Below are 25,722 nucleotides of genomic sequence, written 5' to 3'. Positions count from 1 at the left end.
ATAATGCCCTTTGCCTCCTGGATCTCAAATTCACTTCTAAATGGAGACATCAAGAAGGATCCCCTGTCCTATTTTCACTTTCTTTCCCCCCATATGGTGGCACTAATACCGACTGGCAAAAGGCTAGTTGGCTCCATTTCCTGCTTTAAACACAATTCAACACGCTTTGGCCTGCGAAATTGCTAATTTCTTCTCCAACTATCCTGAAATCTCTGCGGTGGCTACGGCAACGAGTCCATGGGCACCTCGTTGTGATTAGGCATAGCGATGAGGAGCATATGGAGGAGGCCGCCTCCCTTTTATCCAGTGCAGACCAGCTCAGCACTTGAGAGCTGCCGCTTCCTGGCTCGCCTTCCAAGCTCTCCCCAGGTTGTCTCTGAGTCTCATCCTGCTGCCATCTGCCACCGACTTGGGCTCTCTCCAGAAATCCTGGAGAAAAAAGCGGAGCACCCTCTCCTCTCCATAGTGGGAGCCAACATGGAGGCCCAGTTTCCTCTCCAGCTCTTTACTTTAAAGGAAACTGCCGGTGGCTCGAGTCCCCTCCGGCAAGAGCAACCAGTAACATCGCATTCTGGTCGTATGGGAATAACTGGCAGGATGATTTGACGATTCAAAGGAGGGACTTGAAGTGGTCACATGTTTCAAGTCGTTGAATGCCAAACCCTTCAACTAGCACTCAGTAAGAAGTTTGAGCTCATATTTGCAGCATATTGGATTGTCTAGTATGAGAGAAAAATCCTGCAGTTGAGCATTTTATGGAACTGCAATCAAAATATCACAAATATCACAAAATATGTTGTGCTAAAACATGGTTAATTTTTGTTAAATTTGAAATGAAAAACATAATTTCCTACTTATTATCAGTGCTAGTGTTCAGGGAAATAAAGTAATCAGCCCTGCAAGTAGTGTTTACCATCGGAACGCTGACATGAATATCACTTTCAAATACAGTCTCCAACACATGAATGCAGAACAGAGCTCTTATACAGTTCTTTCTCTGGCTCTTTGGCACTATTTGGGGGACGTTCAATGTGGTCGTTGGGATTCTGGGCTGCACCTCATCGTCCATAATTGATTGAAAAATACAAAAATAAATACATGCATTTCAAAAGAAATAGAAAAGAAATAAATGCAAAAATAAATTAATTAATAAAAAACAAATAAATGCAAAAATAATTAAATAAATATAAAAAATAATTATAATAAATACATAAATAAATAAAAGGGAAAATTAAACAGACAAGTAAATAAATAGGGAAAGTAATACAAAGATAAATGAATAAAGAAGCAAATTGAAACAGAAAAATCTATTTATGTCACATTTTATCAGTTATTTAATGGCTACATTTATTTTTAATATTAATTTTCTAAATTTAATGACATTTATTTATTTATTCATTTATTTTTTATTTTGGCAGATTCCGTTGTTCATAACTTCCAATGTCGGGATAGTCCGGATCCCAGAGCTATAAATGCAGTTATGATGGTTAACGTCCACATAGAGCTGACTAACTGGATGTGGAAAAAAGCTGGATACTGGATAAAGAAAATCCCACTTCTATAACTCAGTCAGACTTCACAACAGATGAAGTGTTTGCTCTGAGAAATAAGGTCCCAGTGTTTGTGTGAGGCAGCCTCATATAATTATACATCATGAAACAGTGAAGTGCAGCCAGAGAGGACCTGCAGTCGATCAGTAAACAGATCCTGTGACTCCTGTGACATGTTGACCTCTGTTACAAAGAATCTCTTCCCGCCTGAAACACATGAAAACGCTTTCCGGGCCATAATAAAATGTAATTATTGCGGCGAGCTGCACTTTGCTGCCTGGTATGAATTCAGCTTTAAAAGTTCGAGGATGAAAACATGGACAACTCCCAGACCTAACAACGCCGTGATAGCGACCTGTCAATCACAAAGTGGCCACGCCCTAAAACATCCCCTGCTTTGTGGTCTATCTGACTCTAAATGGGACCATAATTTACTAAATGAACATCATGCTGTATTGAAGAAGACTTGAAACTAGTGATTGAGACCATAAACTCATGTTTACAATATTTACTGAGGTAATAAATCAAGTGAGAAGTAGGCTCATTTTCTCATAGACTTCTATACAATCTGACTTCTTTTTGCAACCAGAGGAGTCGCCCCCTGCTGGCTGTTAAAAAGAATGCAGGTTTAAGGCACTTCCGCATTGGCTTCACGTTTCAGTCCCACAGGTTGCCTATTGGGTAGATGTAGATTTGACCTCTTGTAAGAGGCACATCCTGGGTGAAAACAACTTCCACATCATTAAAAACTTGCTAACTTTTTTGGCTGATAACCTCCGGGATAGGCTGCTATCTCTCCTAATCAGGTACGGGGCTTTGGCTACGAGGTGAAACCGACTGGCTCTGTGCAAAGTTGGCACCGCTGCCTAGTTTTCTCTCGGAAACTGGAGTGGTGTGTAGTGGAAATGAAGCAGAGAAAATGTGCCTGAAACCCCACGCTGTGGTAACAGTGACAGAGAGGCAAGCTTCACCCTTCTGCTACTCCTCCTCCTCCTCACTCACACCGACACTCCTTTTTAATGTATGAAGTTAGAGGAAATGCAACGCTGATGAAACATTTGATAATGGTGATGAGAGATGGAGTGAAGGAAAGTGGAAAGCGTGAAAACGCAGGCGTGGAGAAGCTGAGATGACGTTAGCTTTTGGCACTTCGGTGTGATGCCTGCTACGTGTGTGCGAGATTACATGTCTCAGCATGTGCGTGTCCTTGCGATGCGTTCTCTGCATGCCTGTGTGGACGTTGTTCTTTGTGAGAAAATCGTCCCTCACACTCCCACACAATGCCTACTTTGCAATTAGGAATCGTGTGTGTTATGAAAACCAAGTCTTTGTATTTGGGGTCCATCACAGGTCTCTGGGAGGTGACGTGAGCTCAGACGACGAGCTCTGAGTTGTGAACAAAAGAGGGCTCCTTTTCCTCATAATACTGGCTTAGCTGAATAATTGAATTCAGGAGCGCGCTTGGCAGCCGTGCTGGTTTTCTTCATGTATATTGCAGACCAGCGGTAATCTGTTCTCGAGGAGCATCTCTGGCTGCCTGCTGCTGAGTTTGTGGAGGAGATGTGAGGTGACAGAATAGGGCTCTGTCACCAACGCCTCCATTATTGATAAGATTGGGGCGGAGGGAAGCTTGGAGATGGAACTGGAACAAGAGGAATACCGCGGATCTAAAAAGTTTGTTCTTTGCCAACACACAGCTGGGTTCCATTCCCTGTGTGACTCATTAAGAATAGCAAGGCACTACGATCACTACGTCTTTCTGTCAACCTTCCTCCCTGTCCTCTTTCTAGGGCTGCACGATTATGGCCAAAATGCTAATCATGATTATTTATCACAATTGTTCATTGATTTTAGGGACAAAATATTGTTATTGCACTTTCATATTTACAGCGATGGTCGAGTGAGCTATAGAGTGACTGAAGAGAGGGAGCGGCGTTAGTGAGAACAAAGCAGCAAATCGGAGAAATGAAACGTTATTTCCCTGATTGTTTCCTGGCAGTATACGTTCTAAACTTCAAATAAACAAAGAACTAAATCTGCACACCTACGCATAACTCTGTGGGAAGAGGCCGAGTTGCCAGATTTTGAATAAATGCTGGCTTCCTGTTCATTGGCTGTGGCTCAGCGCTGCTCTCGTCACACATACAGACACACACAGATCATAGCTGCACTCACAGTACAGAGAGGATCAGGGGGCTCACTGGGCACATGCACATAACACAACCCATTCTCATCCGTGAAATACGGCCATTTTGTATGTGTGTGAAGCCGAGGGGCGTGACACAGCAGCGACATTTGACCGCCTGAATGGGCTGCACATCCAGTGCGCTGATATTGCTGTTTGCAGACGCCCAGAAGCGTCCCAGGTAAAACAAAATAAGAGAATATACAGGCAGAGGGCTGCAGGGTCTCTGCAGAAACAGACACCGCCACACACTTCTAGTGGGGCATAAGTGATGATTGAGAGGGATTATTTTAATTCTTGCACATTATACCTTTAAAATAAGGTTCTTCGTCACTTGACTTCAGTGCATTTTTTCATTTTGCTGGTCTGATCTCTTTCATTACTCTTCTACTCTGCGGCATGACAGCTCCCAAAAAGTGAAACCAAAACATCTCGATCGCCCCCTGCTGGCTGGCTGATAGTTTAGGAAGCGCTTCATTTGATATGCAGTGGAGGTCTGTGAGAAGAGCACGCATTTTAAACGTCAGTATTGCAGTCGATCATCTTCATTTAATTGTGGGAAGCCCAAATCACGATCGTGATTAATATTTGATAATTGTGCCGTCCTACCTCTTTCCCTGCTCCTGTCCCTGCCTGATAAAGACAAACAACCAAGTGTTTTTTCTCACATACCCTTCATGTATTTTTCTCCCATAACAAGCGTGATTAGGCAGATGTTCCAAGCTGTCAAGAGCTGTCATATTTCAGGCCTGATTTATGAAGACGCAGCACCTGCTATAGCATGAATAAAAGAGAAAAGGGTGGAAGAGAGTGAGCGTTTTTGAAAGATGCGGCTACTAATAATTTGAGTATGTGGATGATGGAATGATGTGAATATGGAAGATATTTCAACACCCACATTGTATTTGCAGTGGTCTGCATGAGGAGACAAGCAGTTGGCTGTTGGTTTATTGCACTGCAGAATTTGAAGTGAACCATAACTAATCATAACCCTTACTGAGACCTTTATTGATCCCCCACTCGGTGTAGGAGAACACGTCCTCCTGGCTAAATTAACAGGGGTCAATAGATTACCAATAAATCACAGTGTGCATAACCCATTATGAACATGATATATTATCGCTGGCTGATCATGCTTCCACTCCAGACACAGCTCTGGGGGTTGGTTCTGAAATATAGTTTTTGAAACCTCTCTCAACAAGGTCTCAATTTAATTGCTTTGGCAGTCTCCGTGTTCTCATATGGCCACACAAAGTGTGCAAAAGGGATCTGCTCCAGGGTTTGGAGTTACTTCTCACACTCAAGTAGGTGTGAAATATGCATTTGATTGCATTGTTCGAATGCCAAAAAATGAAAAATAAAATGTAGAGGTGGTGCCAATGCATGCAAAGTTGATTGTAAATGGTAAATGGACTTGCATTTAGTGCCTTTTCTTGTCTTCCGACCATTCAAACTGCTCTACATGTCAGCATTCACTCATTCACACACACATTCATACACTGATGGCAGAGGCTGCCAGACAAGGTGCCAGCCTGCCCACCAGGGTCTAATCTAAATACTCATTCACAGCACCATTTGTCTTTGCCTTCTAAAACTGTTCCAAATCACTGTTGAAATATGAAATCAGTTTTATGATGCTAGAGTTAAGCGTTGGTTGGGTTTAGGCACAAAAACAACTTGGTTAGGTTTAGGGTAAGATCATGGTCTGGGGTAAAATAAGTACTTTATTAAGGGGTAACTTTTTCAACCTGGACCATATTTTCCCATGTTTATTGTGTCTCAATAACTAATGGGAACAACTATCTCTGAAACTGCTCCAGTATTGAGGGATAACGCTGTAACCAGCAGCTGTGAAAAGTGCTACGAGGGCAAATGAGCAGGGTCAACGTTATGTCAACTAAAAGTTCTTGTTTTTGCCACTGACATGCTCAGATTGTTATTGTAAGTGTCTGACAACATTATGGAAAAAGGATCCTACAGAGAAATAAAACAAGACTCTTTCCATAATGTCAGACACTTACAATAACAATCAGAGCCTGTCATGGCAAAACAAGCACTTTTAGTGGACGTAAATGGCGGTGCCAGGTTGCCCCAATAGGATTACATGGCAGCCTGTGAGCGGCTGCCGTCTACAGCACTCTCCCTCAAAACTGGACCAATTTCAGAAATTGTTGTCCATATTAGTCAGTTAGACACAAAAACATGGGAAAATAGGGTCTATTCTGAAGAACACCTATTACCCTTTAAGCTTTGGTTGGTTTGGTTGGCACAAAAACAACTTGGTTAGGTTTAGGTAAAGACCATGGTTTGGGTTAAAACAAGTGCTTTATTAAGTTTGGGATAATCCTTGTCATTGAAATAATAAACACAGGATTAAGGTTAAGGATTAATCATGGTCAGGCTTTAAAAAACTATTTGACTGACGGTTGGAAACAGAAAATGAACAGCAGTAGTCGTCCATGTTAAAGTCTAAAGTTTTATTGATCCATCCAACCTCCCTGACCTCCTCCCTACGCAAAATTAAATATATATTGAACTATTGTTCTCTAACCACACTGTAACAGCTTTAACTATTTCACCTCAATTATTTCCTGTAGTTGTAAAACTGCTGGCTTACTTACAACGAAACTGAACTAGCCCAAAAACAACAACAAAAAAAACTGCAGAATACATATTTGTGTGAGCTCACTGTAGCTTTTGTATGTTTTTTTTTTATTTACACTTAATGCCAGTGAGACTTCATTAAAATTAAAAAAAAAGTAACCAAAGCCGAGGGAGTCTAGAAATAGCAATGACAAACTCTCAGAGCAGCAGTAGGAGCTGAGGTGACTGAGCAACAGAGTCACCAGGGAAGCTATAAAGATCTAAAGGCTGATGGCTGAGCCGCCATATATTTAAATTAGGACCTATTGATTTTGATACAGGGATGTAAATAAGGATATTGAACTATAGCCATACTGTTTTGAAGTAAACAGTGACATGGTGGACACATTTGGTGCTTTCTTTTTTTCCTTTTGTTTCCTCAAGGATATTGCTTCTGCGTCACTTATGCCACACGTTTCAGAGTATTTGCAGCTGGTGAGGATTTCTTTGACTTACTGGAATGTAAGTGTAGAAACTGGGAGGGATTTGAATCGTAGCTACTTTCACTCTGCCTCTCGTATTTCGCTTTAACCTCCACTCACCTTTTATTCTTTCTCTTATACAGTATTTATTTGAATAAAAGCTCTTCCAGTGCCTCTCCCCCCCCCATCTTGACACTCTCTGTCTCCAACTTTATCTCTCATTCTCTGGAAAGGCACAAACTCGTGCAAGCCTGGACTGTGCACGGGCGAGGAGAAGAAGCTGCCGTTTGGTAAATAAGTTCGTCCCGCGTGTCAGCCAGGTCAGGGCCCGTGCAGGCGCTCAGCTGCACGAGCGCATGTGTTACATTCAGGAGGCAGGAGGAGAGGGAAATTGATTGCCCCCGTTATGTGAGGGAATGAGAAAATACTGTACCAGCCTCCACACACACACACACACACACACACAAAGGCAGGCAGACTCTCAAAACCCTCCGTCTTCAAGCTGCAGCTAAAGGCGCAGAGGAAATAAACGAATAGCTCTTTACAGTTTGTTTTCGTCAATTTGTTCATTCTGCCGTCGCCCTGATAAGAACAGCGCGGTTGAAAAAGCAGGACAAGAGAAAAGTTGTTTTCTTCTGAAAATCCTTTGAAGGAGTCTCCATTCTTTTTCCTTTCACTTAACTGGTTTAAAGAAGCGATTTTCTCGTATTGAGCTGGTAAGGTGGGGTGTTCCTTTGTGAGCAGATGTTTTCTTTATTTCACGCTGGGTGGTGTATGATTGCAGTGGGATCAATAATTGACTGCATTGGTCCCCCGAGGACCACTAACCAGAGATCAATAGGAGACTTGTAGGGTTGCGTTTTCCCTTCAGATACTTTACTTGGTATAACTGCTGCCCACCGTTGCGTTTATTTCTTAATTTTTTGCAATGGCAGAATACATGACTTCTGGACTCTTGGCTCTTTGCTGTAAATAATCATATCGACGGGCGAGGATGGGAACTTCTCTGCAACTGTTAATCAGTACGGCACCGATATATGGCTGCTCTTCACACCTACAGTATGGCCTCAGTGCTGCCGTTGTGAGGGAATTAGATTTTCAAAATTACATTCTCACCCCAAAGCATTTAGCGGCGGGAAAGTGATGGAGAGAACTGAACAATCACAGAGAATAAAAACCTAACATTAAAGCGATGGTGGGCAGAATGTTTTTGACATCATTGGGCAAAAATTCCATAATAACCTTTTAGCATATTTTAATCCAAGTGTTCTGAGAGAAAACTAGACTTCTGCACCTCCTCTTGGCTCTGTTTTCAGGCTTTAGAAAATCCAGCTTAATATGGGAGCAGTGGATTCATACAGAAGTTGCACGTGTGTGTGCGTGTGTAATATATATATATATAAATCACCTGTGTGGTATGACGGGAAGTTTCCACTCCCGACCTGATAGGGCAAGCATCTCTGTGCCAGTTGCATCACTGTTCCCATAGCAACCTGTCCCCTCATCGCGAAGGCCTTCTGGCTCAGCTACATTGATAGAGAGTCTAAAACCCTCTTATAGAGAGAAGGAGAGAGGAGAGGACTGTTAAAAGCCGGCCGGGCCGAGGAGCACATCTGTATTACTTAGCGTCAGCTGAAAAGAAAGGCTCCCTTTATTAGGAAGTAAGTGGAAGATGTCCCTCAGGAGTGCTAGAGCGTAATGAATTTAGACTCATTCAACATTAATGCGATGTCGCTCCGATGCCACCGAGCTGTGTCTCCCTCCATCAACTTTGGTTTCCCGATTTCCTGACAGTCAGTAGGTCATTAGTCAATGTTGAAGCCGCCGTGTGCAGATTTAATCGTATCGCCGCACAATTGGCTTCACCTGAACGGGTTATTCAACACGTTTGCCATTTGTGCGCCGCTGCCCCGGCCGTCGCAGTAATTCAGCCGCTATTCTCGTCACCCGTGTAAAGTTCAGGGAATGTTAATTATTCATGCGAACCTTTCCTATTCCGCTTTTCCCCTTCCTTTTCCCGTCCAGCTGAAGCACATCGGGCTGCTGTGAAATAATTCTGAAACATCACAGGTAACCCCCTCTCCCCCGCAGAGAATAGTCTTCCTTCTCTAAAGTAGCCATTTTGAGTTTGTCAAGGCGATTCTGTCAAGCCTTATTGGGTCTGAATGCGCTCATGCTTGCCGCGACAGTCCATTTCTCCCCTTTTCACTTTATTTGAGGTAAATGCAACAAGGCAGCAAAACAATGAAACTGATAGAGCATTTCACCACAAACACGGGCTGTGGGGACATTTTCTGCACCGAGTAGAAACATTCTCAAAGTAATAGGAACTACTGGTTTTGGGGCCATATTTATTGAATCTGTCCGTCTGAATCTGTGTTGAAAACAGGCAAGTAGCACAAATTGTTGCACAGATAACATATTATATAACGAAAATTAGGGCTGTCAATCGATTTAAATATTTAATCCCAATTAATCGCATGATTGACCGTAGTTAATCGCAATTAATTGCAAATTAATCAAATTTTTTGTATCTGTTCAAAATGTACCTTAAAGGGAGATTTGTCAAGTATTTAATACTCTTATCAACATGGGAGTGGGCAAATATGCTTGCTTTGTGCAAATGTATGCATATATTTATTATTGGAAATCAATTACCCACCCACCTCCTCGCCGCTCTAGGGTTAGGGTTCAACCCCCCAGAAACCTAAACCTAGCCCTGTAAACCGCAGCACCATATAGGTGGTGCCCTAGGCGACCACCTATATGGCCTATGCCTTAAAGCAGCAGGGGGTAGAAATGGAGCAAATAGGATTAAAAAAGGTTAGTTTTTATAAAACGGTCACTATATCCTGACAGTAGTGCATGAGACAGGTAATCTGATTATATGTGCTTCTGTGGCCTCCTGTGTCCTCCTGTGTCCTCCGGTGCTCCTAATGGCATCTGCAAGACTTCGCAGACCGGAGGAAAGCAACCAATCAGAGCCAAGCTGGAGCCTTGCCGTCTCTGAGCAGCTGTCAATCACTCGCAAACTCTGATCAAACGGTCAAACTAGGCAGCTTTGATGAAATATGAATCAGTATTCTGTTACTATAATGCCTAGTTCTGGCATAAAATGTTTTCAAAAACATCTTGTAGTGTACTGTTTAGCTGTAAAATGAGAAAGTTTGTGACCCGGCAGCCATGTTGAGATCATTTGAGGAAATAGCAAGCACCGCCCACCAGCCGGAGCACAGCCAATAGGTTTTATAAAGCCTTAAAACAGAGCCATGAGGAGGTGCAGAAGTCTAGTTTTCTCTCAGAACACTTAATTCAAATATGCTGAAAGGTTATTATGGCATTTTTGCCCAATGATGCCAAAAATATTCTGCCTACTGCAGGTTTAAACTGGGATTAAATTTGAATGCACACTGTGTTGAGTCCACGTGGTCTGCACTGTTGTAAAATGGTCAAAAAAGAATGTAGTATTTCGTACAATGACACGTGTTTGATCCACGAAAGAAATGACCCTGAAATGTGGCAACAGAGAACTATGCCAGACTTTCTTTCTACTCGTAAAGCCTTGACATTTTTTCACCGTGACTTTAATCACAACAACGCGATCCATCTCCTTTCATAACCCACTGACGCATTGAGAGCATTCTTTAGCCTCCGACACCATGTCATATTTAATGGATGCGCCGTCCAAACGCGGGATGAAGTGTTACCTGCAAGACGTTTGCCTTGACAAGCGCAAACTGGACATGCTGTCTTTTCTCCCCAATGGGATTTTCTTCCTACGCCCGCAACAGAAAAAAAAAACAGCATGGAAGTGAAGCTTTTAACACTGCTGGGGTGGAGAGAGATTACCCTACACACTTACATGGACCGGCAGACATGCACACACACATATATATACACACACACTCATTGCACTCAAAAAGACATTTGCACAAAGAATTGCAAAGCTTTCTTTCATGCTGTTTTTTTTAGATACTTCTGAAGTACTTGAAAAGGTGCATCTCTAACAAGTCTGACAGATGGAGCCGGGTATGTAGGGTTAGATTTTATAACCTTGGGATATAACGTTTTCTCTTGTTGTATTTCTACAGTTTTAAGAAAACCAAAGAATAAAACTGTTAAAATATAGTATTAACTTTCTCACTGTTGGAGATAATGTACAGCAGCCGTCACTAGTGAGCACAGTCTAAGAACAGGGCCGTGCAGTCAACCTCTCCATATCAAAAAAGGCATTTATGTTGTTTTTTTTGTTTTGTTTTTACAAATCATCATCTCAGCTCAGCTGGAAGCTACTTTCTTGCATGGACACACCAGCAGAGCAGACTCTGATGCCTACGCACTCACAGACACGCATACACAATAATACACATTTAAAATCCACACTTCTTTTGCCACTCAAGTGAGAGAAAATAATCTCCAAAGGTCATGCCTATTAGTCCCAGTGGCGCAGCATAGTTGTTCTCATTATAAGCACATCTGTTATCTGGAAACATCTATATGGACGTTTGGCATTCTCGCATTAGATGTGGGTAAATCTTTCATTTTTATATATTATGTAGAGCCAAGAAATTGTTTTTTTTTTATTGTTGATGATTATGGATAAAGTTATGTATGGGATGGTACTGTAATGTGCCTACCTCAGAGCAAAGTGGAGTGAACTGTCTTATATGTACATCTCAGAATACCTTTCAAAATGTAGACAGCTATCAAAATAATACAAACGCAAACTAAACTCCAATTTGTCTCAATCAATGCTGGAGCCCTTCTTTTAATTGTGATCATTTAAAGGACAATCACTACTTAGTCCAGTAAATGCTAATCCCCATATAGCATCCCTGATCTTTATTGGTTCATTGGGATTGTCGAAAATGTAAGACTGTGTAAGAGGCTAGATGCTAGCCATCAACCAACGGAGGTAAATCCAGCCCTGAGGAAGATGCCTGGATCTTGGTGCTATGGCATTTGCAGGACATGTGACGCCCTGGGACTGGGACCTAGAAAACTTCTGGCCGTGAGCATTAATCACAAAAGCAATGGCTGTAAAACTAAGACTAACAATTTCTGGGAATGAAATACTGGTACTGTATACTGAAACATGAACCATTAGGTCTGACAAACACTCAGTTGACATTTTATTAGGTAGGCCTATGCCAGGGGTCAGCAACCTGCGGCTCTGGAGCCACATGCGTCTCTATAGCTCCTCTCCAGTGGCTCCCTGTGGAGTTTTAAAAATGGAAATGAATAACTGTTTTTTGTTTACATTTAAATTTGTATCTATCATTGTTGTAGGTCTATGGTATAACGGCACAACGGAGTATTAGGGCCACATTGAGGGAAAAAAAGGTCTGAGATTTCGAGAATAAAGTCATACTATTACGAGAATAAAGTCACAATATTATAAAGTAGAATTGTATGTGTTATTTATTTTTCTCGTTAAGTTATGACTTTATTCTGGAAATCTCAGATGTTTTTTCCCTCATTGGCCCCTAATACTCCGTAGTACATTTGCACTGGGCCCTCACTGCATTAGACTTATATATTATATACTTAGACTATAAACTGTGTTACCTTCATCACAATGCTCACATGTTTTGTGGCTCCAGACAGATTTTATTTTTATTTTATTTTTTATTTTTGTATTACTTTTGATAGTAAAGGCTGCTGACCCCTGAGCTAAGCCTACAACTAGGGAAAGGTAATGGTGTCTTGGACCTGCAATGAATCCTACCTTCATGAAGCTTACACTGTTAGGCTACATACTGAGAGGTATTTCCAATATTTTGTCCACTCCATCTACTGAAAAGATTGAATAGCCGCCACCATGTTTGTGTTATTTATATGTGAGCAGTGAGAAAACATGCTAATGCTATTGCTAGTGCGGTACGAGCAGCTGGAAAGGGAGAGTGGGGTAAACGTTTTTGGTGTATGTGTGCGCATGGCAAGCAGCTGTCATTGGAACGAGCGAGCCACCATGTTTGGACATCTCATTCATTGTTTAATACATCAAAGAGGTAAAGAAATGAACAGGAGAAGGTCCAGAGTCAGAGGTCACGTTTTATTAGCATTTATGCTAGCTAGCTGTTTCCTAGCTTGTTCCGTTGACCATAGCGACAACAGCGACTATGCTGCCTAACTGCCTCCATTCTAAAATCAACGAGCCATGAATCCCACTACATGTAAATACATGTGTGTGTAACAATGGCAACAAGCCAGAATCTCCTTATGTAGGCTAGCGCTAGCTGTTAAATGTGTAAATACGTATCTGTTTATTATAATCGTAAGAGACACACAACACCAGAGTTTAGAACGCTACCTGTGGGAAAAAGCTTTACATTGACGTCCTGAATATTAATGTTACATTTTAAAGGTCCCATATCGTGCTCATTTTCAGGTTCATACTTGTATTTTGTGTTTCTACTAGAACATGTTTACATGCTGGAATGTTAAAAGAAAACTTTATTTCCCTCATACTGTCTCCCTGAATATACCTGTATTTACCCTCAGTCTGAAATGCTCCGTTTTTAGTGAATTTCAAATGAATTGCAATGGAATTGCGTTGCTAGGCAACAGTTTGGGTCCATGTTTACTTCCTGTCAGCTGATGTTATTTACATACACTGCAACAGGAAATAAATTGGGACACATTTAGAATGTTTACGTTTAAAACTGTGCAATGGTCTAAATATTGTATATTTGTGACATCACAAATGGACAGAAATCCTAACAGCAATTTCTGAACACGGGCTGCGTGTATTTCTCCGTATATTGAGTGTTTTGATAGTTTAACAGTATTTACATGGCACTTAAACCTGCTTTATAATGTAAAAGACCTGAAAATCACACTTTTTACAATATGGGACCTTTAACACATTTGTTGTTAGTAATCTTCATTGACAGACTTGAAGTCCGTTAGAAAACCATACAACGCCAACAACAATATTGAAATAGAAACAAATCCATCCACAGGGGTGACTGGTAGCCTATCATGTAACACTAAAACAAGGATTTGACAGCAGCATGATAATGGCGTTCTGAGAATCATTAAGCCGATAAATTTGTACATCAGATTCGTTAATAGAGCCTAGAAAGTGTTGACTCCTGCATTACAGAACAACTCGCTTGCACTCCACCACCTGGGTTTTTGAAGTAATCCGTCTAAACACATGTAGAATTTTCTTGCCAACATGTTAGCTTGAGCATATAATATATTGTCTTTTAAAGTAAAGCCTATCTGTCTTCAGGACATGTCCACAGGATCCTCGTTGTTTTTATTATTGTGTCTGCACTCCTCAAGATCACCTGTCAATCAAACTGGGTCAGGGCCAGTTCGATTTTGTTGTTGACAAAGTTTTTGTTAGTGGTGTGCTGTTGTTTTCAGCCGTGGTAGATAACGCCGTTCATATTGACTACCAAGAACTCGCAATTGTCAAATGTATCTGTTCTCCGGCAGCAGGGGGATTTCCCCCAGGAAAGAACTCCTAGTACATAAGTAAGCAGTTTGTACACTCAGTCCAAGGCCTGCACTTGATACCTTCACTTTGACAGAGCCCTCTGCTCTGGTGTCAGTCTTTTGTCAGTCAGCTAAGCTCGAGGCCAGAGTGAGATTCTCTTCTAACAAAACATTGTGGAAGAGATCTGGTTACAAACCACTGCTGGGCATTCAGGATCTTTCCTCTCCAGGTGGTGTATTCACTTGCACTGTTTATAATCTGTACTTTTTGTGAGTTATTTTAATAACAATATTATTTACTTTATGACTAATTAGCTGCGTGATATAATTGGGATTGGCCCCGGTGCAAATTCTTTTCTCGGGCCCTGGCCTCGTGCGCACACATGCACGTACACACACAACCACTCCAGACAATTGCAAAGCAGACAATAGCTATGCCACCATGGAGAGGCTCACCATGCAACTCCCATACTGCAAACCAGCCTTAGATCAGCACCACGGACAGCAGCTGGAGCACCACATTTATCAAAGCTAATTTAACAACCTGCCCTGGACTCAGCAGCCGAATGTTATCACGCACACAGATTTCAGTAGGTGCACATTTCCCAACATATGAGACGTAACAATTACAAGGTCTTGTGCTCCGCAAAGTCATTAACAACACTGCTTAAGAACCATGTCCTTTTATATTGGAATGTCCTGGCCGTGAGCCACGCAGCATGACGTGGCACTCTGTTTTGAGGTGAACGTTTGTCAGACAACCAGCTGTTTATATTCATTCCTGTCGCTCGCCTTGAAATCGCCTCAATGGACCAGGAGCGGCTGATTGATGAAGTTGAAATGAGGAGTTATCTATATGATACCTCCTCATTTAATTACAATGACCGTAATGGCTGGGAGGGAGATCGCGAGAGAGCTGAAAGTTTCCTACTGCTCTCGGCTATATTGTATGTGATTTTCAGTAAATATCACAATATTAAATTTGTGTTTTCTGTTTAAAAAGAACGAAGGAACATAAGTGGTTACGTCTCCAGTCTGATCTCGAGCGCACAGTTGATTGGTAGCCTTCGTAACAGACGTGCATATAATGGATTCAGTGTGGAAGGTGGTTTTTGGGTCCCTGACAACTTCTGGGCACCGGTTGCACCATCAATACTCAAGCCTCTGTGACTAATACTGGAATATACTGGTGTTACCTATATTGTTAAAGAAACATAGCTGATACATTTAAACCACAGAGATTGTTGTTTGTCTCCCGCAACCTCGGTCTCTTGTGTTTTTTTATTTCCCTGTGTCACTATCACACACCCTCCCTCTCTCTTGTACACGTCTGACACAGTTCGATTGAATTCCACCTCTTGTCACTCCGCTCGCATGGCTTCGCCTCCGAGCCGGCGCGCCGACACTCGCGTGCACAAACACGCGGCGCGAGGTGTGAAGTGATGGCAGAGCAGTGGGCCAGTCATGACAAGGCCTTCATGCTAGCACCTGGTGGTGTGTGTGTGTTAGACACCTAATGCCTACACCTCTCAGACACACATACGCTGTCAGGAATACAGATGCATTCATGGATAGCTTCTCACACACACACACACACACACACACACACACACACACACACACACGCTTCTTTTTCCCCCTGGTACAAAAGAGAGTGAGCTCAGGTAGCTGTCAGGCGCTCTCCCACAGGGAACAGTGGGCAAGTCAAAAACAGCCTCCTCGCCTGTCACTCCACACACACACACACACACGCACACACACACACACACAGACACACACACACAAACACACACATTCACACACTGTGCTTCAGTGTGAGGAGAGAGAAAGAATGAGATGCCTTGGGCAGATGCTGGACCAGTTGTCCAGGCTGCACACAAAGAGTTTTGTGTGTGCGTGCGTGCGTGCGTGCGTGCGTGCGTGCGTGCGTGCGTGCGTGTGTGTCAGACTGTCGTTCTGTCTTCCCAGTACCACAAAAGCCATCTGCCAGCGAGTCCAAGTGGACATGCCGCCTTGCATTTAGTCTTGGCCTGGGAGCAACTGATAAGAAGTAGCTCTGTGTGTGCACATGTCTGAGAGTGTGTGACATGTACTGTATATCCCCAGCAGTGACACCGGTATGAGGACTTTTTTTAAAGTGGATTTTTATATGTTTTCGTCCATTGATTTCCAATCAGGTTTGGTACCTGTGAGAGCTCACCATCTCTTTTAACGCCCCCCCAGTGCTGAGGCAAGGACGTCACGCCAGCTGGCTGCCCAACAGCCCTCAAAAAGTGGGCACAGAGCCACAGCAGCTGTAGCTGCCACAACTCGGGTGAATTACTCTCTAAGTTGATGCTGTGTAAGCACACAGGTACTCCCTGTTTGCTTTGCGCATTCAGTAGACAAAGTTTACAGTTTGCTGTTTCTCACTTGATCAAAGCAAAGGAGTTGGCGGGAATGTGAGGATCAAAGTCTTAAGAGTTGTTGTGTAGCCTTGAAGTGTTTGGCTAACCTTGGTTTGTCTCCGTGTTGCCGTCCCTCCGTGTTTTCCCGGACGGCGGATCATTGATGCTTCAAAGTCTCTTTAGAGGATGAACATAAACTGTCCACAAGACTGCTGTCTGTAGATTGATTTTAATGTTGTTGCTGACTTTTTAAAAAATTCTCAACATTGAAGCTTTTCCAAATCCTGCAATAGGCTCAGCACGCCCAACAACACACTGCGCTCGCTCTGCATGGGTGGACACATTCTCCCGGAATGAATTGAGAGCATCTGTTTGCTTTACGCCAGGATCACGTTAAATCCCTGATGCATTTTTGTTGCTAAACTGTGTAGATTTCTGCACAAAGACCCCAATGGCTGACGGATATTGAGATGAATCAGCTCAGACGTGCCTGTCTGGTGTTCAACTTTCTTTTGCATTTACTCATGAAAAGTGAACTTTGCATTCAGGTTTGTGGTCAGACACCTTTTGAGTTTCTGGAATTGTAACAGAAAGGTCATTTGATAAGATGTTCTTGTATCAATCCTAACACCTTTCTTTCTTCCTGTCTGGCAGGCTGCAGAGGGATGTTGTGCGGCTTCGGCGCCGTGTGTGAGCGTGACCAGACGGACCCGGCCAAGGCTGAGTGTGTTTGCAAGAGAGCGGATTGTCCATCCTTGGTGGCGCCTGTTTGCGGCTCGGATTCGTCCACCTACTCCAACGAGTGCGAACTGGAGAAAGCCCAGTGCAACACACAGAGACGCATCAAGGTTCTGCGCAAGGGGCCCTGCTGTAAGTACAAAAACCCTTCCAACCAACCACTGTTGTTGGTCCTTCTCACAGATTGCGGTTTGCACTGCGCTCGCCACTGGGTCCAGTGCACATCACAGTGTGCTGCGCCTTTGCTTGGCGCAGCAAAAAGCCGTCGTTGCACCGCTCAAGCCATTGGAAAACACTGGGTTTCAGAGCACGGGGGTGCGGTTGCCACATTCTGTGTGAAAGGCCCATTAGAGAGCTATCCATGTGTTTCAGTGCAAAGTAACTAATCGAGGGTTTTCCACAGTATTTATTGAAGAATAGCACCGCTAATACAGCAGCTCCGCTAACATTGCATTTCCTATAACTTCCATACATCCCTTTTCTTCCGCTTCTCCGGGGCCGGGGACAGCAGGCTTAGCAGGGAATTCCAGATGTCCCTCTCCCCAGTAACGTTTTCCAGCTCTTCTTGAGGGACCAAGAGGCGTTCCCAGGCCAGATGAGATATACTGTATAATCTCTCCAGTGTGTTCTGGGTCTACCACGGGGCCTCTTACTAGTTGGACGTGCCCAGAAAACCTCCAAAGGGAGGCGTCCAGGAGGCATCCCGATCAGATGCCCTTATGCATTTTACATAAATGTCAGTATATGGATGCTCTACAGTTGACCACGGAGATGAAAGTGACGGCTGGCTTGACCGCACGTTACCGAAATAAGAAAACGTTTCCTTATTGTTAAATAAATAGTTCAAATGAACAAAAGTTGGAACTTTTTCACAATTTGAAAACAATAGAGGCTGCTGTTCTGTATTTATGAGATCACCACACTGCAAAAAAACAGCTTGATATCATTCTTTGAAGATTCTTTTTATGTCAGTGTGTGTTTTTTTTTGCAGTGTTACCATTAGTATATATTGGGGTTTGAACATTTTTGAGAGATCAAATCGGTGCCTTTGATCCAGAAAAGATCGATCCCAGAATCTACAGCATTAACAGGAAGCAATCTGACCCTAGACTGACACTCTCCATTAAACCGCTCTGAGAGTTGTATTTCAAAGCTGTGAAGTATAGGTGAATAAACTGCATAAAGCATGGTGAATGTGTGGGTTTGAAATAATAGACACAGGACTTGGTGTGTTTTGATCTTTGAGACAGCAAACTAGCATGGTTAATTCATCACACAGTCTCTGAGTGACACTAAATCGCGTGTTATTGTCAAGTAAATGGATTTCTATTACACCCTGTCCTAATACAACAGGCTTTTCCTTCCTATCTGTATCCCCCAATAATAAAACACGTCCCCATTATGTCCAGCCTATTGTCTTTACAATATGGCTGCGCTCCCAGCGCTTAAGCACCACCTGCACCCTCACAAACAAAAAAGTGTGCCACTCACTGCTCCCATTGGTAGCCGTCCAGTGTGTGTTTTATCCCCTGGCCCCTGGTGGGTGCCTACACTCCTGCTGTACCTCGCATTGCTTCTCTTTAGCAAAGCCCATCAAGATCCAGGGCTCTGAGGGGAGCAGCAGATTCCTGCCAAAGCTGCAACATTGCAGCAGCCTCAATAATAACTATAGTGTTTTGTCAGCGTCGTGCCTGCCTGCCAGTGTGGGCCCACTGCTAATTCCAGGGGTCTGATTACAGTGCCGGCTCGGACCTGGCACTAATAACAAGCTTGGTGACTGCTCAGCTCTGGCAGAGAGGAAATAAAGAGATATAAAGGACAGAGAGAGGACAGAGAGTACAGCGGGGAAGCATCTGGAGAGGGAGGGAATCATGTTGAAAGAGGAATGAGATATGAAACATTTAGTGAAGCAGGGGGATGCGAGAGTGAGTGAGTGAGTGAGTGAGTGAGTGAGTGAGTGAGCGAGCGAGCGAGTGAGTGAGTGAGTGAGTGAATAGGTGAGCAGAGTACAGCAGTAGATTAAATCCGGGGAGAGAAAGTAGTGCGAGTGCTGTAATGATGGAGGGTTAAGGCCATCAGAAGCACCATAATTACCACTGGCAAAAACAGCAGGCAGTCACTAGAAAAAAAATAATAAAGTAAAACATAATAATAATGATGATGCTAATGATAGTATTGCTGATGATAACGACATGCTCACCACCAGAACTGAGACTTTCTCTTTTATCACATCCAGAAGTCAGAAGCTGCTTTTTCATTCCTGCGTCGCCTGCATGTTCATTAGCCCAGTATAATTGATGCTAATAGTAAGGCAATTTTAATGTCAACTCATGTCAGCTCTTTGTGGAGTGTAACTTGGGAGACTGGATATTTTTAAGTAAGAAGTTGGATTGAAAAGATGAAATCTGCAAGTGCATGGTGTCCATCGCGGTAGCCTTGCTAACTTACAGTATTTTATTGTAATGTAAAATGTTAAACAATGAAGAAGCACATAACACGACTGCCTTTAACGTCACTACTTTCTTCAACACATTAAAGTAACTTGCGATTTTTAATTAACTTAAAAATCCAACGGGCCACCGTCGGGGCCGACCGCTATTGGATGTTTCGGAGGTTGTGGCGGGCTCAGTTTTAAAGCTAGAGTGAAGAAACAAGCACCATATGAAACTACACAAACCTGAGAAATCTATTGGTACCAAACATGTCATGTTAGCTTGTCGCAAAGAAGGCTAAATAATGCCAAAATGATGTTAAAATTAACCTCCAGTAATGTGAATGTAAATGGGTTCTATGGGTACCCACGAGTCTCCCCTTTACAGACATGCCCACTTTATGATAATCACATGCAGTTTGGGGCAAGTCATAGTCAAGTCAGCACACTGACACATTGACAGCTGTTGTTGTCTGTTGGGCTGCAGTTTGCCATGTTATGATTTGAGCATATTGTTTTATGCTAAATGCAGTACCTGTGAGGGTTTCTGGACAATATCTGTCATTGTTTTGAGTTGTTACTTGATTTCCAATAATAAATAAATACATACATTTGCATAAAGCAGTATATTTGCCCACTCCATGTTGATAAGAGTATTAAATACTTGACAAATCTCCCTTTAAGGTACATTTTGAACGGATTTATTTGCGAGAATTGGACAATCACGTGATTAATTGCTTTTAAATATTTTAACCGATTGAGTATCAGATAATTAATTAAAAAAAAAACTCACAAAGTAATATTTTGTCAAACCCATACAACAGCGTGGTCTATAAAATAGCATTGTAGTAGTGTCTCGCAGATTATCTGGCTAGCGTTAGTGCTAGCTTGGCTACGCGTGTTGGTCCTTTAAAGGAATACTTCTCCCTTAAAATTACCATTTGTATGTCAATTACTCACCCTGTGTTACCTTGAATTCTTGAAAAAAACAAGTTTTCAAAAGACAGATTTTTTCTCTCATGCCTCCACAGTGAACGGAGAATATGTGCAGTATAATCCAAGCCTGGTTTATCCAGTCGTATGCTCAGTACTCCCCAAAACTTCGCCAAAATCTTACTATTTAAAACACTGCATGAACTCGCAGCTAAAGCATGAGACCGTAGTGGCCAAAGTGTTTTAAATAGTTTTGCTGTTGTTAAAGCTGACCTCCATTTACTTGAATTCATCGAGGTTTTACTCAGTTTTTTAGAATTCTTCAAGAATTCAAGATAACACGGGGTGAGTAACTGATACACAATTTAGACTCAACTCCATTCACACATCCTGCAATAACATCTAAATAGTTAACATTTTTAGTGCAGGTCATGTAGAATCCACCATTTCTTTGATTACCTTTTTGGGCGAAAATTGTAACTGCTGTGAATAAGGTGGTAAGTGCTGTGGCAGGGCACACATCGCTACTTTTAAAACTGTTATTCACAAAGGTTAAAGACATTCTTTTCATTGGTGGATTTGCCCGGAGCTCACAGACTCAAGCCCGACTCCATATGTTGACATAACTGCCAGGTACTGATGCCGGTGACCTTAAAGCCTAAACTGTAGGCCGCCAGTGCTTTTATCAAACGGAAATAGAATTTATCTTTTGTTGCATTGTATGTTGAAATTAAGGCAATGCAATGCAACACACATGGTCAAGTGTGTGCCAACCACTTTACTAGTTGTCATCTGTAGGTATGCAGTATGTACCTTTGCTTCTATTGCAACATCCTTGTTGAAAGCTCCCACACATCACAAAACGACTTTTGTCAATAGGAAGTGTATGTAAGGGCAGACGACCAAAGAAACAAGGGATATAAGGAACACAGGATGGAAGGTTCAGCCAAGTTGTAAGCTGTGGTTTGTGTGTTTGTGAAGGTGAAGGTACTAGAATGCGGGATAGTGTATGTAAAGGCCCTGACACACCAAGCCGACGATCAGTTTGAGGCCGTCTGTGAGCGTCCGTCAGCCTAGCCTTTTCGGTGTGTCCTGCACCGTCGGCTTTAGTCTGCCCATGTTGGAATTTTTCCGGCCAATTCAGCATGTTGAATTCCTCACACAGGCGCAGAATGTACGTGGCGGTTGGCCTGTCGGCTGTAGTCTTTGCGGTGTGTTCGAGTGCAACGTTTTGGCCAAGACAAAGGTGACGTGAGGCGACTCAACAGGCGGCCTTTGTTGCCACTAGTTCTTTGATGTCGGGTTGATGTGTCTGGACCTTTAGGGCTGTCCTCATTCTTAGTTGACTGATGCGGGGCACAAATTACACAAAAATCAAGCCGATTTTGGGCCCGATTCCCCCCCTTCCGATGATCGTCAGCAAAGCCCCGATTTTTTGATGGTTTTAAAGATTATCTTTCCATATATTCCTGTGGTGTGAGGTATGTTAAGAGTGTTTTTTACATCCTCCAATCAGCTCGGGAGTCCTATATATATATATATATACACAGTTGGCCTATACCTCATTCATTTCTGTGAAGAAAACTAAATGAAATTGTTATTTTTAAAGTTTGGATTAGTGTTTAAGCTATAAACAGGATAAGGGCAGAGCCTTCCCTCAATGCTAAACAGCCTCATCTGAGCCAATAGAACAATGGCCATGCGTCAGGGAGAAGAAAACACTGAATTTGTCAAAAGAGAAGCCCATTTAGTATGTATGATTGTTAAAATAAAAAAAAATAACACAATACAGACAGAGAATTGTAGTAAAAGTTCAGGAAACAGGAAAACTCATCTCTGATGCAATATTCACAGGAAATAATGCCACTCAAAACTCATCCATATCGCTCATTTTACACAAACTTCCTCCAGTTATTGCGTTCACTATTTGGGTTAATTGTACAGTTGTACTGCGCGGTTACGCATTGAATATAATTTGAAATATTCATAAAATATGTCACTTTGTCAGGGGGTCGTCAGTTTACTCGATGATAGAAAAGGGGTCCCGTAAGGAAAAAGGAAGGTTGATTAGTTTATTTAATCGACAGATCTGTAAAAGTGTTTCTCCAGAAGAATCACACAAAAGCGCCAATTTAAATCTTGTGTTTACCAGAGATGTGCTCATAAGTTTCTTGGAAACAAGACATTCGGCATTAAAAAGCATAAAAAAGTGACTAATCGACTGAAGAAATCTTGGTCAACTAAGATCAAAACGACCAATTAGTCAACTAATCAACTAAGAGGGGGCAGCCATAGTATACATGCATGTCTGCCAGGATGTGTGTGTGTGTGTGTGTGTGTGTGTGAGAGAGAGAGAGAGAGAGAGAGAGAGAGAGAGAGAGAGAGGGTGTTAGGAGGTCAAGGGAAGCAGAGTGACAGGTTCTCATTCTCTTTGTGCCTCCAATAAATTCCGCCGGTACAGAAGGTCTGGACAGGTCACTTGGGCTGAGATTATGGAGTTGTCGGGGCTGATGCAGGAAGAGAGAGGCAAAGATGGGAAGGAGGAAAAGCGGGAGGCAGCGCAAGAGGAGAAAGAGCCGAGAGACTGAGAGAGCTTTTAACTTTAAGAATAGTGTGGGCGGTTGGATTGGTGCTTTTGTGCGAAGCCTCGTTTGACTCATTCGATTTGAATGGTGGGTTTTCATTGGGGTAAGCGAATTGGCCACCGTTCTGAGAAGCCGTCATGTCCAATTCAAATCAACTCGGGAGTCTTATCTGGCACTCAGGAGTGCAGCCACAAAAGAAGTTTTTTTTCTCGCAGATTATCCCCTTTTTTAAAGGGACTGGAGTTATATGGAGCATGTTGTTATCACTAAATACAAGTCTGAGGCTTGGGGTATGTTTTTTTTGCGAACAGGAGGGAAGCATCAAGCAGCAGGTTCCTGACATCTATAGGATGCTGACACTGCTACTTTTCCCAGTGTGAGCATTCTGGTGCTGACTTAAAGCAGCACTGTGTGACTTTTAAAAGAAGAAATAGCACATTCTTCCTCTTGCAAATGGAAAGTTGAATTCTCTAACAGAATATGGCAACCCTTGCTCACTTCAACACACTCGGGGGTTTGACTGCTACAGTACCTTACTTGCTCTGGTACGACCAGTAGCTTTGGTGGTTAATGTTCAGCCAAATTTGAGATGCGGTGGTCCCACAGAATAAATTAGCTCAATCGATTAACTGTGGCGTTGTAGTGAAAAGTAACGTTGGTTGCTCTAACGAGGGCAACCTAATGACCACAAAGTAAACATTCGGTCAGCATCACAAACAGAACACGTACAAACGCACGTTAACTGGTGACTCTCAGCCGAATGCGCCATGGTTGCTCGTAGTGACAGCAGCCGTGTCCTCGTAAAAACCTTCAATTTTACTTAATATATTTTAGATTCACACTCATCTTTGTTTATTATACTGTTGGTAGAGAGTACTAACACACTAACATCACTACGACTAGCCACTGCAGTAATGGCGGCACCGCTAGATGGTGGAACACACAAAGCAGTCGCATTGAGGGATTTTTACCAACACATTGGGTGAGCTCACTTGCAGTTGTAACTGCAAGTGAGCGTGTGTTATGTTTACAACTTGGAGTTGGTCGGCCATCGCCCATTTGCCCATATATTCCCACTCTCGTGGCTACACAGTTCAGTTCAGCTCAGTTTGGCACAACAGTGTAAAAATCCCCTTTAACCACATTAATTTAGCACCTCACTCATAACGTTGAACTGGCTATTACAACATTTAAGTGCCATGGTAATGGTGTAAGTCCCCTCCGGAGGGCAGGACAAAATGACCCGCACGTTGTTGAGGCGTGGGCACTTAGTGGTCCCCGGTGCTCCGCTCTAATATTCTCATAACCTGGCCCTTAATGGTTCAGACCGGCTCGGCGCCAGCTTCCTCATTATCTTCTTTTTGTTCTAGACGGATGATTTAGGATGGGTGGGGTTACATCTCCAGCGGTCAAGCGGGCAGGCGGTGAGCAGATAATAGTCTCTGATATTATCGAAATTAAAAGGAGAAGGCGCGTTTAAATTGGCCCAGCAGGAGTCCCTGACAACGCGAGGCGAGAAGAAAAAAGCGGTCAGTTAAGAAAAGAAAGAACTCCGAGGCAGAGAGGGAGAAACAGCCAGCCGAAGCACTTCATGTGTGTGTGTGTGTGTGTGTGTGTGTGTGTGTGTGTGTGCGTAGTAGTGTGTGTGTGGGCATGCACACGCTGCAATCGGCTGGGGAACGCGCACCGTGTTGGCTCTCCTAATATTGAACTTGGAGCAGAGTGGTAAATACACTCCCTCTCCCTGAGAGACTGCTGCAGAACTCATCTTGTGTGGCCACTCTAGTGGAACATGGACTTTTCAGTCTTTTTACTTTTTCTTCTTGAAGGAGTGCAACAAGTAATGCAAAAAAAAAAAAGTGGAGTGTGAGGTGAGGTGACTGGGGTTCGAGAGAGTGATCAATGGAGATTGATTTTGTGTGTTGTGTGTATTTGAGAGTTGGCCATAAGCACGGCCCGCTGCCTCCGACTCTATCAGTCCTCTCTCTCTCTGCGCTTTAGAGAAGGCTTTATCTCTCCAGCACCGACACACTCTTGTGTCCTCACAGTGAAAGCAGAAAGGCATCAGTACTCCACACCTGCTGCTCTGTCTGCTCTAACATACTGCAGGCAGTCAGACCCAATACCAGGAGGATGTGAACCTCTCCATCTCAAACATAAAGTACGTGGTGCAGCTCGAGGCATTCAGGCAGAATTCAGAGCCGTTCAGCGAGTTGATGCACTTACATTCATTTTCTGTATTTATTACTTGAATGGCTTAAACCTGTCTCATATACAAGTAACTCGCATTTATAAATATTAATATTAAATAGGGCTGTCAAAGCTATAATAACGCGATAACGCCAATTCGTTTTAACGCCACTAATATCTGTAACGCTTTAACGCAACTTACGGTTTTT

The 25,722-nt window shown here is 42.9% G+C and overlaps 1 protein-coding gene across 4 annotated transcripts in view; it reads left to right on the top strand.

Moving 5' to 3' along the window:
- agrn (agrin) overlaps positions 1 to 25,722 on the top strand; it is a 349,702-nt gene that overhangs the window by 180,869 nt on the left and 143,111 nt on the right. For all 4 annotated transcript variants that reach the window (XM_074642837.1, XM_074642838.1, XM_074642840.1 and 1 more), the window contains one exon: positions 17,291 to 17,506. In XM_074642837.1, coding sequence (XP_074498938.1) covers positions 17,291 to 17,506 — 216 coding nt within the window. The remainder of the gene's footprint in view (positions 1 to 17,290; positions 17,507 to 25,722) is intronic.

This window comes from Sebastes fasciatus, chromosome 8 (genome assembly GCF_043250625.1).
Source record: "Sebastes fasciatus isolate fSebFas1 chromosome 8, fSebFas1.pri, whole genome shotgun sequence".
Classification (NCBI taxonomy): domain Eukaryota; kingdom Metazoa; phylum Chordata; class Actinopteri; order Perciformes; family Sebastidae; genus Sebastes; species Sebastes fasciatus.
Note: the sequence above shows the minus strand (reverse complement) of the source record. Positions and strands in the feature narration are given on the sequence as shown.